Source organism: Onychostruthus taczanowskii, unplaced genomic scaffold (genome assembly GCF_017590055.1).
Source record: "Onychostruthus taczanowskii isolate IOZ18803 unplaced genomic scaffold, ASM1759005v1 scaffold17, whole genome shotgun sequence".
In the NCBI taxonomy this organism is placed as follows: domain Eukaryota; kingdom Metazoa; phylum Chordata; class Aves; order Passeriformes; family Passeridae; genus Onychostruthus; species Onychostruthus taczanowskii.
The window spans coordinates 6,614,913-6,638,265 of record NW_024498906.1 but is presented as its reverse complement, the minus strand read 5'-3'; the positions used below and the strand labels follow the sequence as shown (position 1 = coordinate 6,638,265).

Genomic DNA, 23,353 nt, shown 5'->3' with positions numbered 1-23,353 from the left:
TTTCTGAACATGGGCTGTTGTTTAGCTGTGCAGAATCAAACTGCTTGATACATGATTTAATAAAACAGTAGAGTGGTGGTTGATCCAGTCAGCCATCCTTTGAATTAAAATTGTATCTTTAAATTGCTTAGAAATAAGTGTCAGAGGATGGACAATGTTTAGCATTTAAAATGGAAAATATTATTTGATATACATTCTTGAAATGTCTAAATGATTTGAAAATTACCTTTAAATTATGAAATATTTACATGAAAGTTGCCAAGAAATCTATGATCAAGCTATTTACTCTTTAATGTATTGCTTTAAATTAGGCTCTTTGGAATATTTCTTAAATGCGGACAGAAATTAATTTGAAGATTGATTTACTTTGATTCTGATTCCATTTGCATATTATAGTAATGTGCAACTAATAGAGGTTCATCTTACTTTATATGTTAATGATAAAGGTAGTACACCATAAGGCAGCAGTAGATGAGCATATAGTTCTTGTCTGGGAATTCTGTTGTTATAGGACCTAGTCCTTTAATCTACTGTATGGGTTTCTGTAAGTGTTAAATATAGATAATAGTCATTAGTACCTAAGTTAAGTTGCTCTGTACCTATTGGGAAGAGGGAAGGTGTCTTAGAACTAGAGCTTTGCACGTAATCTAAAGCTGCTCATCATCACTGAAAAACAAAGTGTTGTTTTATTTTAATTCCTACAGTTTGGGTCTTTGAGTGGTGTGCAATAAGAGCTGCTCCAGGTGAGCTGCTGTTCACGGGTTGTGTCATATCTGCTCATCTCAGGCTGTCCCTCTCCTGGCAGTCAGCACGAGGATTAGGGTGGGCTCTGGCTCTGTTGCCTCTGCTTAGACAGACACTTGTAGTCTCTCATCAGATCTTGTATTTCATTATCCTTCCTGCTGCAATGTGGAGCATAAGTAAAAAAGCACTCTGCCAACTGCATCCTGCTCTCAATGGGCAGATGCTCGCTCAGGTTTATGAAAAGGTGTCCCTTTTTGGAAGAGACTCTAGGTTGCTCTGAAGTGTCAGGGGTAAGTGGAAAATCGATGGGTACAGGCTGCTCCCTGAAGGCACTCATCTCTCTCAGTTGTACGGGCTGCGAGCTTGGCGTGGAAGAGCATCCATCCTGTTAAACACAGACTGACAGTAGTAGCAAGGTTACTGTAGTTAATTTGCTGCTAGATATATCAAAGTTCATGTACATTTGCTTGTGCCGTGCTTTTATATTACAAGTATTCCACTGGGAAATGTTGGATAAAATTGGTACTGGATAGTTTGCTGTGATAAATTAAAACAAGGAAATGCAGAATTACTCTGCCATGAGCTATAGTGACTTGTGTGATTTTTAAATCTTTCCTTCACAGTGTGTTCATCACCTTTCTCCAGTACAATCTTACTGTATAATCAGCTATCACTCCCCTGACAAGTATTAGTCTGTTAGAAACTTATCATAGGCTGACAAGTGCCAGAATTCACCCTCACATTTCTGTTACTGAAACAATCAGACGCTTGGCTTCAGTGGCCAACACATTATTCTGACCTACAGCCTGGCATGAAAATTGTTTTTAATTGTTCAGTTTCAAATCAACACATAATTGTAAATATGACTCTTGATGACGTTTTTTTGCATTGTTTTTTTGTTTAACAGTAATAACAGAATAATCATGTTCTGTGCTGCTTGATCCTATTACTAGGGATCTGTACTCTGTTTTGTTTCATGGTAGAATACACCCCGCACAAAGTAATCTAAGTTAATTTTTTAATTAAAAAAAAAAAAGCTTAACCCGTTGTGTAAGTATGATTAATTATACTAGTGTATGTTAATATTTTGGGAAAATGCCAACCATTAACTGTAGGAAGCTTACTTTACATAACTATTGTGTATGTAAGACTTACATATAAGGCATACTTAAAGAAGGCTTTCCCAGAAGACATTGTCAAGACACATAGGGATGATTTCCAAATTCGTTACCTATTATTTGTACCGTTTGGGAGATTCTTCTAGTTTCCTTTCTAATCCCTTTAGAGGTAGTAAAGCAAAGATGATAGTCTGGTTTAGTTATGACTTATGTAAAGAAAAAAATTAACACTCTTCTGCTATTTTTTAAATTTAAGGTTATTTAGGGTAGCTTTCAAACGTGGTTTTATGTATTTTAGATCTCTCTACTTATGTCCTAAACTGTGTTATTTAAAAGAAAGCAAAACATTTTAGGACTTAATTGCATTTTGATTTGTGCCCTTGTAATGTATGCAATGGCATGGTACTTCACTGTTATGTTACTGCTTTTTTTAGTGATTATTGCAACTAACAAAAGTCTATATACAAAACAGGAGAAAGAATTAAATTATTAATTTTTATTAGCATTTTACGCAGCTCCATGATGTGAGACTTTACTCCTTGGACTAAAATTAGAGTATAAAACTAAAAGAGAGATTAATTTTTTAGGGTCATGGAGCAGTGTGTGCCTAGAGAGCCATAACACAGACCTCTATAATGGCTTTTTGAGCAGAGCCTAATAAAGGAAGGAATTGCAGCAAGGCTCTTAAGCCAAGAGCCTCCAGTTTGCTGAATATAAAAACACATTTTACGTATTGAACTACAGCAGCAGAAATGCTCAAGTAGGAGTTTGCTTTTTTTGAAAACAAAGGCTTTTAGTCTGTGTGGAACCTGTTCAATGTGTTGCATAGTGGCTTTGAAAGTCAGTGGGTTTCCATGTCTGAGGGCTGTTTATAAATACAAGATGCAACTTCTCTCTAAAAAAGCTGCCACCAACCTCTTTAGGACTGTATTGGCTTTATTTATTTATCAAGAGACTTTCTTTTTGATTGCAAGGAAATGGAAAATTAAGCTACTTGTTTCAACAGAACAGTTCATGCACTGCAGAGTTTCCTCTTTTCCACAAGGCTCTTTGCCCTTCTGGTTTAGTTACCTTATTTTAATTTTCTGTGTTGTAAAATTGAAAGAGAGCACTACTTCAACAGTCAGTATTATTCTTATAGAATGCCTTATAAATCTGTAGGAGGGTATAAGCTCCGAGCAATGCTGATTTTGTTGGCTGTTTAACTCAGCAAATTAGCTTTAGTGCATAAATCCATAGGAGTATATACCCCTTATCAGAAGCTGGGTTCAAAGAAACAAGAACTTAGTGTGGTATTTCATTGAACAATACCACTTTTCTTAGTGCATGGGAAAGCTGAAGTGCTGAAATCCCTCTAGAACAGTTCTTCCTGAACATTCCTGCTCATTATAAATAATTATGAAACAGGTCCATCAGGTGCCATTTTAAAATATCAGCATCTGCCATCAAAAGCGTTTACAGTAATTTAACACTTCACTATGTTTAAATAATTGAATGTGCAACAGAAAGAATTGCATTCATAGTCACTCACACAGAATTGCAATAGAAATAGTGCATAATCAAATTGGGGGAAAAAAATGGTGATGCACTGAAGGAAAAAATAAAATCTTTGTCTGATACCCAAAAGATGAGATTATGCTCCTTTCTGGCAATTTCAGTCTGTTACAGCATTTCTATGCTGTGTTTGGAGACAAGACGAACAAATAAAACTTCATTTGCATACCAGTAACTTTTGTGAAGTGGTTAATTTAGAGAAAATACACTTTTTTGAAAATAAATTTATTTGCTTTGATCAGTGGCTGAATGATAGCTGGTTGTAATTTGGTAAATTGGCATTAGACAAGTGGAATCACAAGTAAAATTTTCTAGTTGTAATCTGGTTTGATGCTATCCTTACTTCATTCAGGAGCTGGGCAGTGCTGATGCAGCCATGGGGAAGGTTTCACAGCATTTAAGCCAGTCAGCTCTAAAACAATCTCTTTCCTTCCTCCTGCACTGCTCCTCTCTATTGTTCTACAGTGAAATGGTTCAGAGAGCTTAACTGGTTTCTAGATATTTATTCTGGTTTTGGTTTGGGTTTTATTTTGTGTTGGTTGTATTATGGCTTAACTTCAGAATCTCCTCTTTATGAACTGAGATAAATGTGCTAGTGCATTCTCAAAGCAAAAGTTAATATAGTGCAACATTTGAAAGGTAGGAATTGCAAAAACTGTCCTGGATTCCTTCCTTAAGGTGAAGACAAAGATAAAACTGTTGTGAAACTGCATGCTAAGTTTAAAAATTCTCAGCCTGTCAGTTTACTTCCTAAAAAAATATGTACAGAGTGTTTCTTAGAATGAGAACTGCAGATTAAGAGACTATTTTCTTGACTTTTCCTGTTGCAAGAGGTGCTTACTAATACCTACTTTGAAGTCAATGCATGACTTGTTTACTCTTAATTCCTTGGATCATAGGGACAAACGGTCCACATCAGTGTATTTTATCAGTCTTTATTTTTCTTCCTAAATATATTTTAGCAAATACTTGTTAGAATATAATCAGTACTGTTAGCCACTATATCATTACGTAGTGCACAGAATAATAATATAAATGTTTTGGTATTTTCATTTATTTAAATGCTTTATGCATGTTGGCAATATACTGAAATTCTCATGTTTTATCACTGCAGTTATTTTGTAGATTCACAGATTGTGTGGTCTGAACTGAAATATTATGTTAACATGGTCTGGCTCTGTGTATACTGTGGATAAAAGAACTTTATTTAGTGACTAACTGGTGAACCCATCTTTGACTGGACCTATTGCTTGGGTTTAAAGATGTATATACCTCCGGCTTGTATAGGTATGAAACTTTACTAGAAAACTGGGTGGCTGATTTTTTTCTGTTAAAAACCTATTATACTGTTTCTTGAAGGCTACTGTGGTTTTATGTAATGCTTCATTTTCTCAAAGCGTTATTAAGAATTAAACCAGATGCCATCTAATGTATGAGTGAATTTTAATGTTTGTAAGGAGCATTATCAGTGTACTCTCAGGTATACATTATCTCTTCAGAAAATGTTTCAGCGTGTTCATCAGTATATACTTTGATTGCTCATGTAAGGGGGAAATTTCCACTCCCTAATTATCTTTTATTACTCTTAAAGTCTTCTGAAGCCGTTTGGGTATTGCTGTGATTCTTTTGGCTGCCTCTGTTTATTGTGCTCTTGCCCCCTGGTTATATAAATTCTTTCTAAGCAGTTGAGCTGGTGCTTGATGCTCGCTGGTCAGCAGTTCTAGATAAGATGTTTAGGGGAAGCTGATAGCAATCAACCTCTGGCTGCTCTTTGGAACTGACAGAAGCACAAGCCTGCAGTGTAGGTTGGCACAAGCTAACCCACAGCAGCTCCCAAATGCTCTCTGGAAAAGTTATGTCCTGAAGAAGAGGCTGTGGAACAGGTGAGAAAGATAACTGTCTGTCACAGGAAACATCAGAACCAGGGTGAAGAAAGGGAGGGTGATATTTCCTGGAGAGTGTCTCTCCCAGGAGATGAAAGCATTCCTCTGCAAACCTGGCCATGTCTTGAGAGGTTTGTTGCTTCTCAGCCACTTGGATCCAAGAGGCTGCAGATAGTCTCCCAGTGTGTGTCTGACCCTCTGGATGCTCCCCCTTATTCATTCATTTGGGCACTAATCAGTGGGTAGTGTCTGGGTGTCTCAAGAGTGACTGCAGAGTTCTGGTGAGGATGAAGGGCATGGTGCCTGCAGTGTGCTCTCCTCTGTCATGCTGGTAAAGAGGAAAAGCTCAAGGAGGACTGGGCATATTTTCAGATCAACTTTTGACTGTGAGTCTGGTGTCACAGCTGGGGTTTTTGGCTTTTTTCACTGTGGGAACCTGTTCGAGGAACAATGCCTGCTTAACAGGCAAAATGGGTAATGAACATCTTTGGCAATAAGTGTCAAACTTTGTGATGAGGGCTGTAGCCTCATTGTGTTAGAGAACGGGTGCTGTAGGCTAAAGAGAAGGGCAGGAACATGGGACAATGAAGTTTTTAAAAAACACTTCTGTGATGAGGCGTCTCTCATCTTGCTTATGTAAAAACCACTACACAAATGTACATGAAATGGGAAAGGTGGACTTGGAGGTCCACCAGTTGCAAAGCTGTTCTCTCACTGAGAGTCCAACAGCTGGGACTGCTTGCATGCCTGGTGTGCTCAAGGAAGCATGGACACAGAAGATGGGGAAGAGAGGTTGTGTCCTGTGCAAAATAGGGGCTGGAGAAAACCCTGGAAAGGGATTTAGATCAGTCAGTGTATCATCACAGTGTTTTCAACAACTGAAATAGAATATTATAATTGGGTATTTTAATAAATTTAACTTTATGAACTGTTCTGAAAGCTAAGATTGCTAGATCATCTTTGGATTGTGTAGACAATGTTATTTCTGTATGTAATTTGGGGAGGTTTTGACATGTTAATCACAGTTTCTTTATATGCATATTTTTCTGCTGAGATTCCCTCTGTGAGTGATTGACTGGAACTTGAGAATTTGGTTTTTTTAATTTACTTCACTAGGAATTGAACTGATACTACAGACATATTGCATATTGGCTATTCAAAAGACACGAGATGTTCAGATGATAGTAATTTTCCATTCTCATTGCTTGGGTTTTTTTTTTAAATAAATGATGATGATAGTAATTTTCCATTCTCATTGCTTGGGGTTTTTTTAAAATAAATGACCTAGAGGTGAGACACCTCACTGTATATCCCAGAGTTACCTGCTGTCTTCTGAAAAATTTAGGATCTCCGTTATGAATGCTTTATAGTCTGACTACTCTGGCCAAATACAAGAAACAGAAAATTTACAGGCTTTTATAGATTTCTAATTCTCATTAAACGAATAACTTTCTATTAGTCCATTCCTGACTTCCTTCTCAGTAATATCTGTTGCAATGACCAGTGCAACACTAAAAAGATAAACAATTAATACTTCAAAAAAATCAAACTCTGTCTTAAATCCATAACTCTCCGTTGGGTAACTTGCTAAGGCTAGGACATTTTTATGAGGAAATATCGCTGTCTATGGCATTTTATAAAAGCAAGGCAATAAAAATACATGTGTAAAAACTTTGTTTTAAGAGATTACCTGGAGATACTTATCTGCCTCTTCCATGTTTTCTCTAGCAGGATCTTCAGAAAACTGTAACATTTGAGTTGATCTTAAAATTAATTGATAGAACAAAAACATAACAAAAAGAGTCTGACCTGTAAGGTTTTTGAACATGTTTCACTAATAATGCACTATCAATTTTTGCTATTTATTCCAAGCCAGGAGCACAGAGACACTATAGAAAATACGTTTTTGTAAGTATTTTATTTTGGTTCTACTTGTTTTATCCTCCTCTGTTTATCCTGATGTAGGATATTTCATTTTTGTGTTACTTATATACTTAGTACCTTTTTTTGCAAGTTGCATTGTTAAGTGGTATCCCTGTAGCCCCAAAGTTTAGATGAAAGTCATAACAAATTATGCAGGGAGTAAGGACCTGTGCATGCTAAGAGCTGCATCCTTTTGAACTGAAAGTAATCATGTAGGTGAGGCTTAAGTTTGGGACACTTGCAACTGCTCACTATATATTCCTTTCAATGCCAGGCTATAGTGCTTTAAGTTTAATTTCACTTACATGAGCAGTCTGATTGGAAGGAAGACTCAAATTACAGAAAGTTTTGGGAGGTTTAACTATGGTGTTTGTCATCTTGTGTCCCTTGACTCAGGTTTGTAGAAGAGAGTGGTTTTGCTGTTGTGAGTACTTGTGCTGTATAGCTTTGCTGGTTAGGTGGCATGGAGATTTCATACTATTATTCAAAGGTTTAAAATATAGTTCACTTCTTATCTGTGTCCTCCAGATCTGGGAGGATTCTAGCATGCCTTTTGCTCATGCTGAGGTTTCTGGTCAGCTAGAGGGACAGTGTGGGGAAGGCACTTGGCTCCCATTGCTGCTTTATCTGTCTTTGGCACACTGAGTGCTTCTGCATCAAATCTTTTGCTCTGGATTTGGAAATGTGCAATTTCTAAGCTATTAGAACTTCTCATGTTTTATTAGCAGTGTTTTTTGCAGGCCCAGAATATATATTACTAAACTGTTAATGCTTCAAGTTAGTGAAACATGCCATTTCTCTGTCACTGGTGTCACTCACTTGTCCTATCTGAATCCTGCAGGCTAAATTTTGATGTAATCCCTACAGTTTTGGTAAAATGGTCTAAATTATTAAAGTGTTGGGCCAGCTTGCATAAGCTGCTTGATGAAAATGGTTGCAGAACCAGCCCTGAAGATTTTTCAGGAGTGTTACCCAGTCAAATAAAGACCCAAAGCAAAAAGTAGCTAAGCAGAATAAGGTCCATTTTATGATTGTTTTGGGATATTTAATAATTATTTGTAGTTTTAAAATATTATATATTGTTAGTTTAAAGTTTGGAGAGATGCTTAGTTTTTCCTTTAGTTTTTGAACATTTTTCTGTTCTATGGTTTTGGGTTTTGTTGGCTTTTTATGTTAATCTAGGGAAACAAGTCAGTGAGAGGAGACACTGGTAAACTTTGTACTAGATTTTTTTTGTAGCTTTACTGCAAGAGTGTACACTGTTTAAATGTGAAGTGAAAATTTCCCAGTGGATTTGGACATGTATTTCATTTATTTAGGTGTTTATTAGATATTCCAGGCCCTATTTCAAAGCCTAATCTCAGGTCTTCAGAACATTCTGAGTTCTTTGCAAAGGTGACCTCTTCTGCATTATTTTTAGATTATGTATGTTTTCTTAGCTAATCACCATTAAATCCCCTCTTTATGTTTGGGCTACAGTCAGTCTCTCTAGTGCTGGGTAATTAAAGAAAGACTTCAAAAAAATGTTGGTCTCCACTGCTCTCATTTACAGTCCTAGACTCTGCTCCCATAACTGTAGTTATGAATGTTAAACTCATCATGGCTCTGTTTGTGTCCTGTAGCTGTAGCGTTGCTTATTTGTTTAATTACTCAGCCTGGAAAAGTCAGTTCTAAATTCTAAAGTCAATTTTCAAGCACATCTTCTTATGATCCTTTTTTTTTTCCGCATAAAAATGCTAATAAAAGTTGGTATTTAAATTGTTTTGACCTTTAAAAATATATTTTGTTTCAAAAAACATGACATAACCTCTTTAGCAATTAATAATGCTAGTTAATGGACAAATATATATTCAGTTGGTGAATCTGAAGATTATGTAAATTATTTAATTTTAAAAAGAGATAATTCAAGACAATATAATCAGTACTTGCAAGTTAAATATCAAGGGATAATGTGCTAGAATTAGCATTTCCATTTTTTAGCAGGAGTATATATTTTCTTAAACCTTTACATGTTCTTTTTCTTTTATGCTTAGCCCCTGCTCCGTATTTACAAATCCTTCTGCTTATTAAAATATTCACCAACTTATATTTAGATTTAACCTGGTTATTTTTTGTGTTGCTTCACAGTCCTATCTAAACACATTTTTAGGGCTGTTTGCATTTTCTTCATTAGCATAATGCATGATAAATATGTAATAAAACTGGTTGTTGTTCTAATGCATTCCTAACTCCTATTTACATTATATTGACTGCACTGATTAATCTCCAGCTTTCTTTCACATTCTCTGTTGATGTACTATTAGTTGTTAAATATGCATATGTGTGCTATATATGGAAAAGCTCTTTTGCATCTGTAGTCTAATGCTCTGTCAGAGTTTCTAAGAATAGTCAGACATGACACATTATTTTTATCATTATTTTGACCAGGTTATTGCATGGATATATTTCCCCATAATTGAACAATAATTAAAAAAAAAAAGGCAAGGGAGTGGAGTTCATAGAAAAGCATGAAACTATAGCCTGTATTAAAATAGTATAACTAAAAAATAGCTAGCATTAACTAGAATGTGAAAAGGAGGGGAGGAGCAGTACATTCAGGACCTGATTGTTCATTGCAGTCCTGTTACCTGCAATTTCAGGTAAACATCTCATTATAAAGGTTTTATAGAATTCCTCAAGTTTTGCTGTAGTCAGTTGGATGCTTTGCCTCTGTTCCTTTGCCTTGATCAGAACCTTGCTTTCTGAAGGCAATAAACTTTTCTGCATTTTAGGCTGTATTTCTTCAGGTTTGTTGTATTGTGTTTTGTTCTTGTGCTAACATTGTCCTTGAGCTTGGTGGTTTTGCTCTGATTGCTTTCACCCCATGATATATTTATAAGGAGCACTCGTGTAGCTGCTGTAAGCCTTCCTTTGACTAGGCTCTCAATATGATTTTGTTCTTCTCAACACTGTCTACTTACGACTAACAAGTTGTTTCTGTTCCACTTGTAATTTATCATTCTTGGACATGTCAGACCAAAAAACAGAATTCCAAATCAAATCTTGTTAATGCTTTGTGGAATAAAATCAATATTATGTTTCTTGAAGATGAATTTGGTTTATCTTTCAAAATTGATATTTGGATGAAAAAAGTAACAAGCCTTGCATTTCAAGGCTGTGATCTCTCTGCTCCTTGAATGCTCAGACGTGTGAAGTATTTTCAGGAGGTGCTGTTGTACATAGCACTATACATATTTTATGTACTTGCAGCTATTCTGTAAAGTTTGACAAGTGTAATTTTGCAATTTTTGGTTAATGTGACAGGCTTTTGTTGTGATCTTGAAAGCTTTGTCTGCATTTGCTGAAAAAAAGCTGGACATGCACTACTAGAGAATTAAAATGAGCTGTGCTTTGTTTAGACTGGCATGCCTATGTAATCTGGGGGTAGTTACATTCAGAATGTCCCAAAATTTGTATCAGTTCTAGAAACTCTTGAAAAGATTAGATTACCATTTCTTAGCCTTTCATCTTTGTGTCCAAACTGACTCAACAAGCCTCTACCATGGCATTCATCCATGAATTACTACAATGCTTACTTGGGTTCTAAGTGTATTGCAGTGGACTAGAGATTGGTGTATTTAAAGCATTAAAGACATAAATTTCTTTGAGTTATTTAATAAAGCTATCCATGAAAATGCTGTGTTTTGAAATTGCACCTATACTGCATCATAAATTATTCCTGGAATTAACTGTATGAGTACTGAAATTTTGCTACCGAATTGTTTCTGTGAGTGAAAACCATGAAGACAATTAATAATTGTGAACTGAGAAAAATGTGAGAGACCCTTTTTATAATGAAGTCAGAAACATCTTTAATAAAAAGGTGTTCCTTTAATACTGATTTATGGTATGTATTTGTCTTGTTTTAGGGCAAATTTGGGGCCCATGTAGGCAATTTTCCCTCCTGATACAGTAATAAGAAGGATTTCCTTTTTCAGACCACAAAGTATAAAGCATTATAGTGCTGCTATTATGCGGACCACTAGATGGTAATTGTTGTAATGTTTTAATACTTATGGTTTTCCTTTTATGTATTAAATAAGTTTAATGTGTTGCATTTCACATTTAAAATTTGCTATATTTATTTTGTTTGATACACACATAATATACCATTTGGCACTGCAGTCACACCTGGCTGCTGTGATTGCATATTTAAAGCTATTCCATCTTGCTGGGGACATTTGAAGTAAATATTATAGATATGATGTCCTCAAATCCTCTGATTCCACCTTGGCCTCTCACATGCTGCTCCACACCCATCAGTATCACACTCACTTCTGTTTACTTATTCTGAGGCTTGCATAGGCTAGAAAAGGCAAGCTACCTTCTTGCTGCTGCATGTTTAAATAGGATTCATTAAAATGTTGATTTCTAAATCTTTGCATTATGAATTATCAGACATCCTTGCCCTTAACCCATTTCTCTGCTTCTCCAACACCAGCCACGTATAAAATTGTTGAAATGTAAATGGAAGCTTATATTTATGCAAAACATGAGCAGATGTTTCCAGCCTCAGATGTTTCCATACTCCTAAGAGTATGGGCTTAAGAAGTTCTGACTGTTGAGCATGAGCAGTTCTCTCCCTCAGATAATCAGATTTAAGGGGTTTTTTTTCTTAAATTACATTGCAGGTAGATTTTAAATAACTTCCTGGAAAATGGAAAGTGCATAGTAACCCTTCAGTCAAAATGGAAAATGGAAAGTGCATAGTAACCCTTCAGTAAAAGCTTGCATTTTTAAAAAGTATTGGCATGGCACATTTTACACTGCTTTTCCTCATGATCCGCCTAAGGAAAAAGATCATCACTTTAATCTATTTGCTGCATTCTTGGTGAAATAATCCCTCAAATGTTAAAAATATGCCTCCTACAACATTTATATATATATATTTTTTTTTTAGCCTGTTTCTTTAACACTTCAATGCAGGAATGATCATGATATATAAAAATTATTAAAAATAGGTTTTCAGCTTTTTCAAGATGTGTATGTAATTTCTTTAAAGTTATACTTTTAAAGTGGAAATAGCCTTTTTTTCATCTGCTGCTGTTAACATTCTTAAAGACCTCATTTGTCAATTTTGTACTGCTTATGTGCCATACATATAGAAGCCTTTAATAACCAGGTAACTGGTCTTCCTGTAGGTGTAGCCACTTCACGCATGCAGTGAGAAAATTCAAGATGTGTAGCCATATGATTCATCAAGAAACCTCTTTGAATTTAAAACTGACACATCAAATCAGTTTGCACACATGAATTTTTCTGTCAATGAGGGTTTTGTTAAATATCCTATATGGAACTGAACCTTAATAGCTATGAATTTTCTCAGTCTCATAATGATATTGAAAATTTCTCTGATTTTTTTTTTTAGCTGAAATTAATGAAACTTGATGAGGTGTGGAAGTATGGTCTATTGGATATAAAAAGTATTGCATTATACCTGCAAATGGTACTCTGGCCTAAGTTAGTGGACAACAGGAGTTATTATTGAAGATGCTATTATACATACTGAATTTTGTAATTTTTTTTAGATATCTATAATTAATTTTATACCAGACATTGACCTAAAATTTAGGAATTTTCCTGCATAGTACTTTAATATTGTTTCTTAAGACTTCTGCTGCATTTTTTAAAATAAATCAAACCAAAGCCAAGAACAGCTTAGTTTCAATTTAGAGCCAGATTAGTCCATCTTGGACACTTTGTTGTATAGGTTTCACTCTTTTTTCCATTTTGCTTTTCTCAAGTAGAAATAATTTCATTGAAATATAATATATACATAATATTGAATATAAAGAATTATACATTTCATCAAAATACAGTTGTCCATATGGTTCTAGAGGGTGAAAGTACAAGCTGCCTGTGGTATCATTCAGCATTCTGTTTTGTTGGTTCGGGATGGAATTAACCTCAGGTGATTTTAGATTTCCTGGATGTCAGAAGTAGCACATTGCAGATGGGAATAAAAGGAAAAAAAGCAGCAGAATCCCTGTTCTTCCCTGTACTGTTTCAAAAGAATACTGTTATTCCCAGTGGTTTTTTTTTTTTTTTTGATTGCACTTGAGGAGGTATTGCCTTCTCTTACTGAGTATGCAATCACCCATCCAGCACACGGCTCTTTCTATTGTCTATTCAGAACTGGCTGTTTAGATTTCAATTGCCCTTTTCCATTTACCTTATATCATTTTACCCTTATGAAAGATTCTATAATGAAATAAAAGTAATGAATTTATCTCCATGTGAAGTTATAAAATCTGTAGTTACTGATTTCAATCTCTAATTTTCTTTTCTTTTTTTTATAGTTAGCTGAACAGTTTCTCTAGACCTAAATATTTATAAAAGCTAAGTGGAAAATGTGCAGTATTTGGAAATATTGTCCCATTTGCTCTCTCAAATATTAGCCTGTTTGAAAATATCTCAAATACTCTTAGCAAAATTACAGTTTTGGTGACTGCTAATATTACCGTTTTTGAACACTATTCCTGATTCAGACACTGTAACTCCCTCTATCTGTCTTCAGTTTCAAGACTTTTCATTAGGAAATAGGTAACAGGGTATATTTTAGGGTTTTTTTCCTCTGGCCATTCCCACCCCTTATTGCATTTCCAGGTTTTGAAAAATCAAACTCCAGCTTTCAGTAATGTATATCAGTTTTGTGAGTATATTACCCGCTGACTGTTATTTGTTATTTCAGCAAATGGATGAGAGCCATGCTAACTCCTACCCAATAATATTAGAGTAAAACATGATATGATGAAAATGTGTAATACCCCAAATATTTAAAACCAGTATTTTATTCCTTTGCTATTTTGATTTCACTTCTTTCTATCTCTGTTGCTAAGAAGACACTTACTTTAGATATAGCTTAAGGTGCAAAGGTTGTGGTGTTGCTAAATCAATGTTTAGTACTGTAAGAAATCTGAAAAAGAATAAGAAGCACCTTTACTGTTCAGCAGAGGTATTAAGTCTGATTTTTCAGGTTTAAAAAACAGAGATAGGATCAAGTTCACTTAACCAGGATAGTGCTGGCATATTAGTCCAAGGCTCCTTCACACTCATGCATCAAATCAGAACAGACATTCAGACAGATTAAAGGTATGCTCTGCCACCAAATATTTTCTTACCAGATGCACTTGAATTCTGCAGCACTTTAATTCCACAAATCCTGACCCATCTCTGTAATTCTAAAAGGCAAACACAAATGTGTCAATTTTGCAAGGATATTTCCTTCATGCTGCTGTTGTGAACTTATTTAATACAACATACAAAGATCAGCATTTTGAATGTACTCTGTAGGTCTCAACCATCAGTTTTGAAGTATTTATGAAGGAAATACCTGTTCAAAACCTAACATTTTCGTCTGGGAGTTTCATAGTGGTTTAGGTTTATGACTATTCATGCCTACAGAAAAGAAGAAAAAAATCAGTGCCACTATCTGTGTAATTGGACTCTTCCAGGCTTCTGCTCTCATTTAATTGTCTGTATGTAATTTGTGCATTTTGCTAGCAGTTCATTTTGTGAAATGTGAATTTTATTTAGCAAATTAATAGACTGATCACTATGCATATTCATGTAGGCCTTTCAATGGCCTTCAAAAAAAATTGACCTTTGCTTTAACTGTGTTTTTAAAATAAAATTTTACAATCATCAGTTTTAATTTCCACATTTCAATATTTACAATTCTGCAGTATTTCATACATTGATTTTTGTTTATCTGCAAGTCCAGAGTTATTCTTTGAGATTGCTTGCGAAGATTGCTTTCATTTTGAATTTAACATGCAATCTACTGGTGAAGTAAAAAAAAACAGGGCAGAAAATAATTACAGGTTTAAAAAAGAAGCAAAACCAGTCAATAATTGTGAGTAGACACTGCAGTCACTGTCTGACCTTTCAGAGACTGCAGTTTATTGCTTCAAGGTCTTAGTGGCAGCAGTGAGTGTCGGTAGAATAAACCATTACTGCTTCTGTGGTTCCTGCTGTTATCATACCATTAGTATAAACGTGAATGTAGGAAAATGTCATTTTGAGACCTAGGGGAGACTGAGGGAGAAGTATATATACATTTAAGAAAAGCACCTTATAATCTCTGCCTGATCATCTTGCTTGTTTCTTGGTGTTTGAATAAGAATGTACTATATTTAGGCTCATGTTTTCACAGTCTGGGAATTAGGTCACCAGTAAGAGCAAATCTCAGATGGGACCCATGATTCTGTCATGGCTTAATGTCTCTACAAGGACTTGTTAAATGACCAAAAGTATGCATTTGGAGTAGAAATTACCAAGTTTAAAATTTCCACTTTTTTCCTTCTTTTTTTTTTTTTTTCAATTTTTTCCCCCCTTAATTGTGGGGGCAACATTTTGGAGATACTTTTTATTCCTGAGTTTCTGATACATCCATTTGGGAATGAAATCTTACTTGTTTTTCTTGCTTTTTAAGAGTAAGCCATTTCATTTTTACAAGTACATTCTCATGCACTTTCAATTGCAAATTTCAGGTCATCCAAATAAAAACGAGATGAAAATATATCCCTTGGGAAATATGTCTCTTGACCAAAATCAAATGTTTTGGTCAGCCTTGTCAGGCAGATTACCACAGATTTTTGAACAGGCTTTGAAAAGTTCACCCTTGTCCTTGAGGCTAAAAGGTAAAATAAATAAAAGTTACATCTGAATCGTGGCTGCACTTTTATAAATGCTTTTCTGTGCCCTCATCTTAGATCTTGTGGCTTAGGCAGATGCCACACTAGGAGTGGCCATAGGAATTTGGGAATATCTCCTGTAATGAGTTTGCATTGTAGATATGTAAATTGTTAATCATTTATGTATCTGTTAGATTTCTTCTTTATCTCAGGAATCTGAGAGCTTCTGCTTTCAAACAAATACATTCGGAAATAAGAGTAGAACCTGTAATAAATGTTAATGTTGTATTCATGTCTTAAAAAGCCTTTAAAAAACCCCAAACCCCACTCTGATAGAAGAAATAACAACATCCTTTATTTTTCATGGGGAAAAAAACCCCACATAACCTCTGAAAATTCAAATCAGCTTTAAGAATCTCAATTTTTTTTGTGGAAGGAAAGGCAACGTTTTGGTTTTTTTTTTTTTAAATTTAGCACAATTTTAAAAATCCCATATGGGATAGCAGCAGGTAATATTAAAATACTGGGATTTTCTATTACTATTGTAATAGAAGTAAACAGCATTAGGTGATGTGTAGGATTTAGAAATTAGTTTTATATGTTTTCTACTGTGTGATTCTGTGAAAATCCTAGCTAATTCTGTTGAGGACAAAGGACTTCTTGTATTTTTTGGGCTCAAGTCTTATCTTGCTTATCAGCACTATATAAGGTAAAGTATGTTTCAGAATTTTTCTCTCAATCTAAAGAAACTAGATCAGCAATTTGTGTACAGAAATATAATCATTCTGGCAGTGCATCTGGCCTTTAAGCTCTCCTCCTTCAAAGTTATTTTGCCACTAGTTTGATACAAAGAGTAAACACAAGTAGTAAAACCATTTGACACAAATAGTGTCAGAACTGGTTGGTCAGAGCTTGGAGAAAGCCAAATATTATTAAAAAGGAACAGTTATATTAGTAGCTGTGTATTTGAAAATTTTAACAAGCATTTCCATAAACATTTATAACTTGTGTGGCTTTGTATACATATGTAACACTGTAGGAAAATGTTGGATTTTGTTTGTATTGCTAGACCTGTTTTTTTTGGTATGGAACATATTTGTGTTTTATATCATCCACATTTTCACTCATCCCTTAATGTTTGCAGGGATTTGATTCTTGACCAAACATATGGATGCAAGAACCAAACCACTTGTGAACTACAAGGCTTATGAAAATTTGCTGCTGGATCACTTTTTGAAGACTTTGATGTATTTAGAAACTAATTAATTTGAGAACACTTCAAGTTTATTGTAGTCATCCTTAACAAACAGTCAAACTTGTAGTTATTTCATCAGAAAAAAATATTTGCTAATAAAAATCCAGCTGCAGTGAACTTTTATTGGGCAAATTGCTTCCCAAATTAAACCTGTAATAACCCTTTAAAGGCAACAGCACAGAAACAGAAGTGGATTTGGGTTATATTTAATGATTTTAATGTTCTGGGGTGAACTCAGATTCTTTCTGCTTTTCTGGTACTTGTTACCAAATAACTGCTTTTGTAAATGAACAGAATCTTACTTTACCTTAAAACTCATTGTCAAAATTGGGATCTTGTGGTGCTTCATTAGACTCAGGCATTTGCCCCATATATCAAAATAAGTGTTTTGGTTTGTTTTATTTTTCTGTATTTTTTTAATTTGTCTGGAGACCTTCCCTGGACAGACTAAACTCTCTAAATATTCGGGGGTGAATATGTTTTCAGGGGGAGCGCATAAAGTTAGGGTCTTGCAAGGCAATTTTGTTTCTTTGATGATAAAGGATTCTTAAAGAAACCACGTCTTAATAAGTAATCCCATGGATCGTAAAGGTATCAAAAAGAATTGTCTGAATGATATGGTTCATGTGACATGTTTAGGTCACTGTTTTCTTTTGAAAATTGTTAATTTCTCAGCATAAAGTTTTGTACTGAAAAAGTTTCCTCTCAATAGTTGAAACACTCATCTTGGAAACTTTTCCAGTACTTTTTTGTAACTCTATCTTATTAAAGAATTAGGGTGGTTTCAGAGCTTTCCAAATTCTTTCAGATTCTTTATTGATAAACATGTTAATATAATTTCTAACCTTATGATGCTGCCCATTTTTAACTCTTTTGACTTGTAGTCTAATTTTTTTTTTCCATTCATTTTATTCTTTTCAATCCTGCTCTGGATAGTCTTTGTCAAGAAAACTGATGAAAATTTTCAGAAAGAATTTCCTCTGAATTGAATTTGAATTTGCCTCTGAATTGAATTTGGTCTGGGGGAAAAAAAAACCCCAAACACTAAATCCTGGATAATTTTCTCAAAACTAGTATTGGAGAAATGGTTTAGTCTTAATATCTTTACTTAGTTTTATTAAAAATCTGTATTTTCCAAGAGTTTGAGATTAGTTTTTAAGAGGCATATATTGGTTTGACAGATATTTTTGCCCCACAAATGAAAGTAGACATATTTATAAAGAAATAGTGAACTTCCTTGCAAGAAAATGCTTCAATTTTAATTTATTTACTGTCTAGTTACAAGGATTTCAAATAGCTATCAGACTCAGCAGGTGGTAAAGGTAGTACATCAGACTAGGATTCAAAAGAAGAAAATATGAAGGCAAAGCATAGCAGAAGTCATTCCTGCTCTGATAATTCAGGGGCCCATAAAAAAGTTTTGAGATATAGATTGCTATAGGCTTTGCAACTATGGTTGTTTAGCTATTTGTTGTGATTAGATAATTAAATCCTTTCCTATTTGCCAGTGGATTTTGACAGCTGCATATGTACTTTTTATTTGTCCAATAGAATAGGTAAACAATTTTTGGCATGCATAATATTTGCTAGGTACTCAATTTATTTATTGTGTGATGTATTTTTGTAGATAACTGATAAGATATTTGCCCATGTGGCAAGTATCACGGCATTTTGAAAAGGAAAATAATGAACAAACAATAGAAAAATCACAGCTAGTACTGATCATCCAGTGTGTACTCTTCCCAGTAGGAAGGCATGGATATTCATGTAAACATCAATTACTAGTGGACACTAAGTATAACAAAATGGTGTTAGAATATTCAAGAGAAGACAAGAAGATGCTTGCAGTAAAATAATTATATTATGGAAGTGGGAATGTTAGAGGGAATGTGCCGTTTTTCCACCAATGTTAAGTAGAACTAAGCCTTCAGCTGCCTCTCATAAAGTACCAAGCAAAGATGTGGAGATGGGTCAGAAAGCCAAACCAAAATTATTCATAGAATGTCTTTTCTTAATTTCCAGATATACATGAAGCTTTTAATGCAAGGTGCTTTCCCACATTCTGGGCAGTGAGAATGAGATGCCACTTTGTAGAATCATTGATTTATTTTCTTTTTTCTGTGAACTCAGATCTTCGCTAAGACTGGATTGATCTAAGACAGTAAAAACTCATAGTTCTTGGTTTTCTGCCAGCGCTCATGTTAAAACATTTATGGAATTAATGATAAATTTCTGGTACAAGTGTCCTTTTGCATCTTGATTCACTAGACTGAGTGTAGGAAGTAAGAGTCAATGGCAAATAACGAAGTAACTATTTCAAAGGGCTGCCACATGCCTTACATTTTTACAAATCGCTATTGACTTCAATTGTTGAGTCAGGGAAAGTGCTGTTCCTGCTGATGTATAACATGGCTATGTGCAAAAGCTGAAATCATCTTTGTGTTCATGCAAAGTTTCTTGTACTGACTGCTAGAGGCCATAGAGATTTTACAGGGTTTTTTAAAAAAAAAAAAAGTTTTTCTATTATGTATTTTTATGTCTGTGAATACCATGTTCCTTTGATGTTTCACAGATTTAATGAAGAATGCAAGACAAAGTAGAATATAAAAGCTATGTAGCTTTATTGTAGTTTGACTTCAATCATTGTTTTTTATGAACCCATTCACAAGAAAAACTGGTAATTATTTTTCCCCCCTACATCATTGTTGTTTTCAGTGGCTAAATGATGTGGGGAGAATGTAAAAGGCATGACTTGGAAAATGAGGTTTTCCTCACTTTTTTATAATTGCAGTATTTATACAGCACGAGCAAATACACTTTTTCCTATGTCTAGTCCTGCTCAATGGATATGACAGTGTTAAATTGCTTTTTGACACAAGAAATATAGATGGAAACCTTATGCTGAATGAGGTAACATTATCTGTATAAACTTTGGCACCTTCTCATTGATATGCAAGTTTATTCTGCAATTTTGGAACTGATGGTAAGGTTCTAATTAGTCTCTAGAGTATTCATGTGGACAATAGATTGCTCATTAGCTTGTCAACTTTCCATTAAACTAATTGGCTATTTCTCATATCGAATGTGGAAAGTGAAATGACACATGTTAATTTGTCTTCCAGATGTTGCAACTGCCTATCCAGATAAAAAGTCCATCTTAATGTATGTGACTTCGCTCTTTCAAGCCCTGCCCCAGCAAGTCACCATGGAAGCCATCAGGGAGGTGGAGATGTTGCCACGGCACACAAGGATCACTAGAGAAGAGCACGTAGAGGTACACGAGCAGCATTTTTCACAAGAAGTGAGTTTCACTTTTCTGCTTTCATCTTGCTGCTCTAAAGTGGTTGTTTCCCTGCCTACCCCATGAGTTTGATGTTAAATGGCCAGTGGAAGGCAAAAACCCTATGGGTATAATGGGAAAAGTCTCATCAACAGGCAAGTCAGATGTACTTCTCTGCATGTACTTTCATACTGGTTTTCATCTCACACCAGACTGTTTTAAAAATTACTATTCAGCAAGGAAGTGCTTTGCACTTCAGTTGTATAGCATTGTGCATTTTGATGGTGGTAGGGCACCTCAAGGAAAAACAAATTTGGGGAGGCTTACATTTAAAAGCAGATAGAAATATCTTTACCTTTTTAGAGAATAGCTGTTGACATTTCTCCATAGTCATGATATATTTTTAATTTTTTAGCACTTTATTTACAATGGCTTGCATTTTAAAATAATCTTTTCTCAGTTTACTGTTATCCTCTCAAAAAACTCATGTAATAATTGGAATTAATTTATGATTGCAATGTCAGTTTTGCTTTTACTGAAACCATCAGACAGCCTCTGCTGAAGTGTTTAGTGCATTTTAGGCCTAGTTTACATGTCTGAATGTAATCTGCATGTTGGGTATGGGATGCACACTCTCTTTCAGAGTTCTGAGCAGATAAGTATTGGCTCTGTTTATTCAAGATGTGACAAAAGATCAGTTGCTTTTTGAGCCTCTGCTTGTAAATTATAAAGAAGCTTCACTTTACATTGGTATTCTGCTGGTGTGGAGTCCTGGCAGTTTGTTGCTTTTGGAAAGGGTGGCAGATTAAATGAGAGGTTTCCTTAATACCATCCCATTTTGCCTCATGAATACCAACACTGTCCTTGAAAAATGACCTTCCTGCTTCTTTTTCTTCGGTTGCTCTTGAAATCAATATTTAGTTCTACAATCCATGCTCCTACCCATGTGTACATTCTAATTTATTCGTAGATCACAGTCAGTGTTCCCCAGGGACCTTCGCCTTCTCCTAAACCGCGGTTCAAAAGTTACGCGTACGCACAAGCGGTGTATGTCACATCCCCTGACCAAAAAAGGAGGCAGGTTCCTCCACAGGTCTGTCACTATTGTAATTTTTTGAGAGAGTTGTTTTGTTACGCTCATGCTTGGAGTGAAAGAGCTCGTGCATTTTGCTTCTACCTGATCTTAATGACCTGCTTTTTCCAGGACTTTTTTCTGTCAAGTGTTTACTTTTTCCTGTGTATTTCTGCATGGCTGGCAATAGCTGTTGTGCTGATTGTAGGGGATGATTAACATTCAAGCACTGCTCTTTCAGAATCATAAATTTCTTTCTTTGTTCAGTCATTTTTTAAAATAGTACATGTATTGCCTTAAAAAAGTATTAGAAGAAGAAATCTAACATAAGCCGTATTTGGCATCTATTATATTACAGCCTCAGGTTCAGTTATAGAAAAAAAAAAAAGGAACCTTTGGCTTTCTCTCTTTTTCTTACCCTTCCTGTTAAAGAAAATAGTTAATGATGGCATTTCTCAGAAGGTTACTGTACTTGGAAAAAAAGGTGAAACAAGTATTAAATTTAATGCTGTATTATTAAATTACACCAGTTGGTAATTTTTATCACAAATGGCATCTTGCTGGTACTGAGGTTAAGGGGTTATATTTGATTTTTTACTTATTTGTTTTATTTTATTTTTTTTACCTTTAAATAGCTGGGGAGGTTTAATAAAAGTTCTTTCAAGTAATCCTTATAATGAGAATTTCACTAGTTGAATTTTTATAACTTTTGACAAGTATGAGACCCAAAGGTCATATTGTGTACTGCAATGTGATTTCCTTTCATTACTTCAGGGAGAAAAGATCTGTGTGTATGTGGTGCTACAGTTTGAGTTTGCCTGTGGGTACTTAATTCTGTCTAACATCTAAAAATCTATTGCAAAATTATACTTCTATTCAACACTGTATTCAAATCTACTGTTCAAATGACAGGTATTTTATTGAATAATGGCCTCCTTTAAATACTCCAGGACAGAAACTCTGTGCACACAAGCATAAGCCCTGCCTACATTACTCTAACATCAAATGTGTTGCAGTAATGAGTCACACAGCTTTGAAACAAGATGCTTAAAGCATTTCTAATTGTTTTTTCTACTTAGACACTATACAGATATTTTAGAATAATGAAAAGTTATTATACAGGATAGATTTTTTTTTTTCTTTTTCTTCAGGTACTTTTATTGTGATCAGTTGCAGCTTTTGTCAGCACCTCTACCATCAAAATTAATGTATAGACTGAAATAAATGAAATCTTTTCTACACAAAGCATGGTTCCTGAAATTTACTAAGATAAAGACAAAGATAAGATGGTTATTCAGTCCTCATCTTGCATTCCAGTTTTCAGATTTCTTCTTGAATTTAAAAGCTTCATCTACTACACTTTCATGCAAGAATCAATACATTATATTATAACTCTGCCATTATGGCAGGAGCTGAAGACCTAACCAGAATCTGAGCCAAATTGTGCTACAGCCACAACAGATATTAACAAATGAAAAGCATTTGGAAAAAACACTAGGCAAATTCTCATTATAATCAAGATAAACTTGAATAAGATATGAAAGTAATTAATATCCCAAATTGATATATGGAATTCTTATACAGTGGTTATTTTTTTTGTCTTCAGCTATGTATTTCTTAAAGAGCTGTTGTCTATCTGTTAAAACAAGTTTATAATTCTGGTTGAAAAGTGGTTCATATTTTCTCTCCAGATAAATGGGGCTAGTACAACTTAATCCCATCTATTTTAACTAAATAAAATAACTATTATTTCCTTTTCATTTCTTAGTAGCTTTTCAATTTTCTGCCAGCTATATTATGGTTTTTGGATACCATTATAAATAACGCAACTGCCTTAAGCTTTTCAGTA

The 23,353-nt window shown here is 34.7% G+C and overlaps 1 protein-coding gene across 7 annotated transcripts in view; it reads left to right on the top strand.

Annotated features, from left to right (window-relative positions):
* Positions 1-23,353, top strand: part of DMD (dystrophin) — a 1,147,932-nt gene that overhangs the window by 402,623 nt on the left and 721,956 nt on the right. For 6 of the 7 annotated variants that reach the window (XM_041399749.1, XM_041399747.1, XM_041399752.1 and 3 more), the window contains exons 8-9: positions 20,275-20,453; positions 21,403-21,525. In XM_041399749.1, coding sequence (XP_041255683.1) covers positions 20,275-20,453; positions 21,403-21,525 — 302 coding nt within the window. The remainder of the gene's footprint in view (positions 1-20,274; positions 20,454-21,402; positions 21,526-23,353) is intronic. The other variant, XM_041399750.1, reaches the window with a different exon arrangement.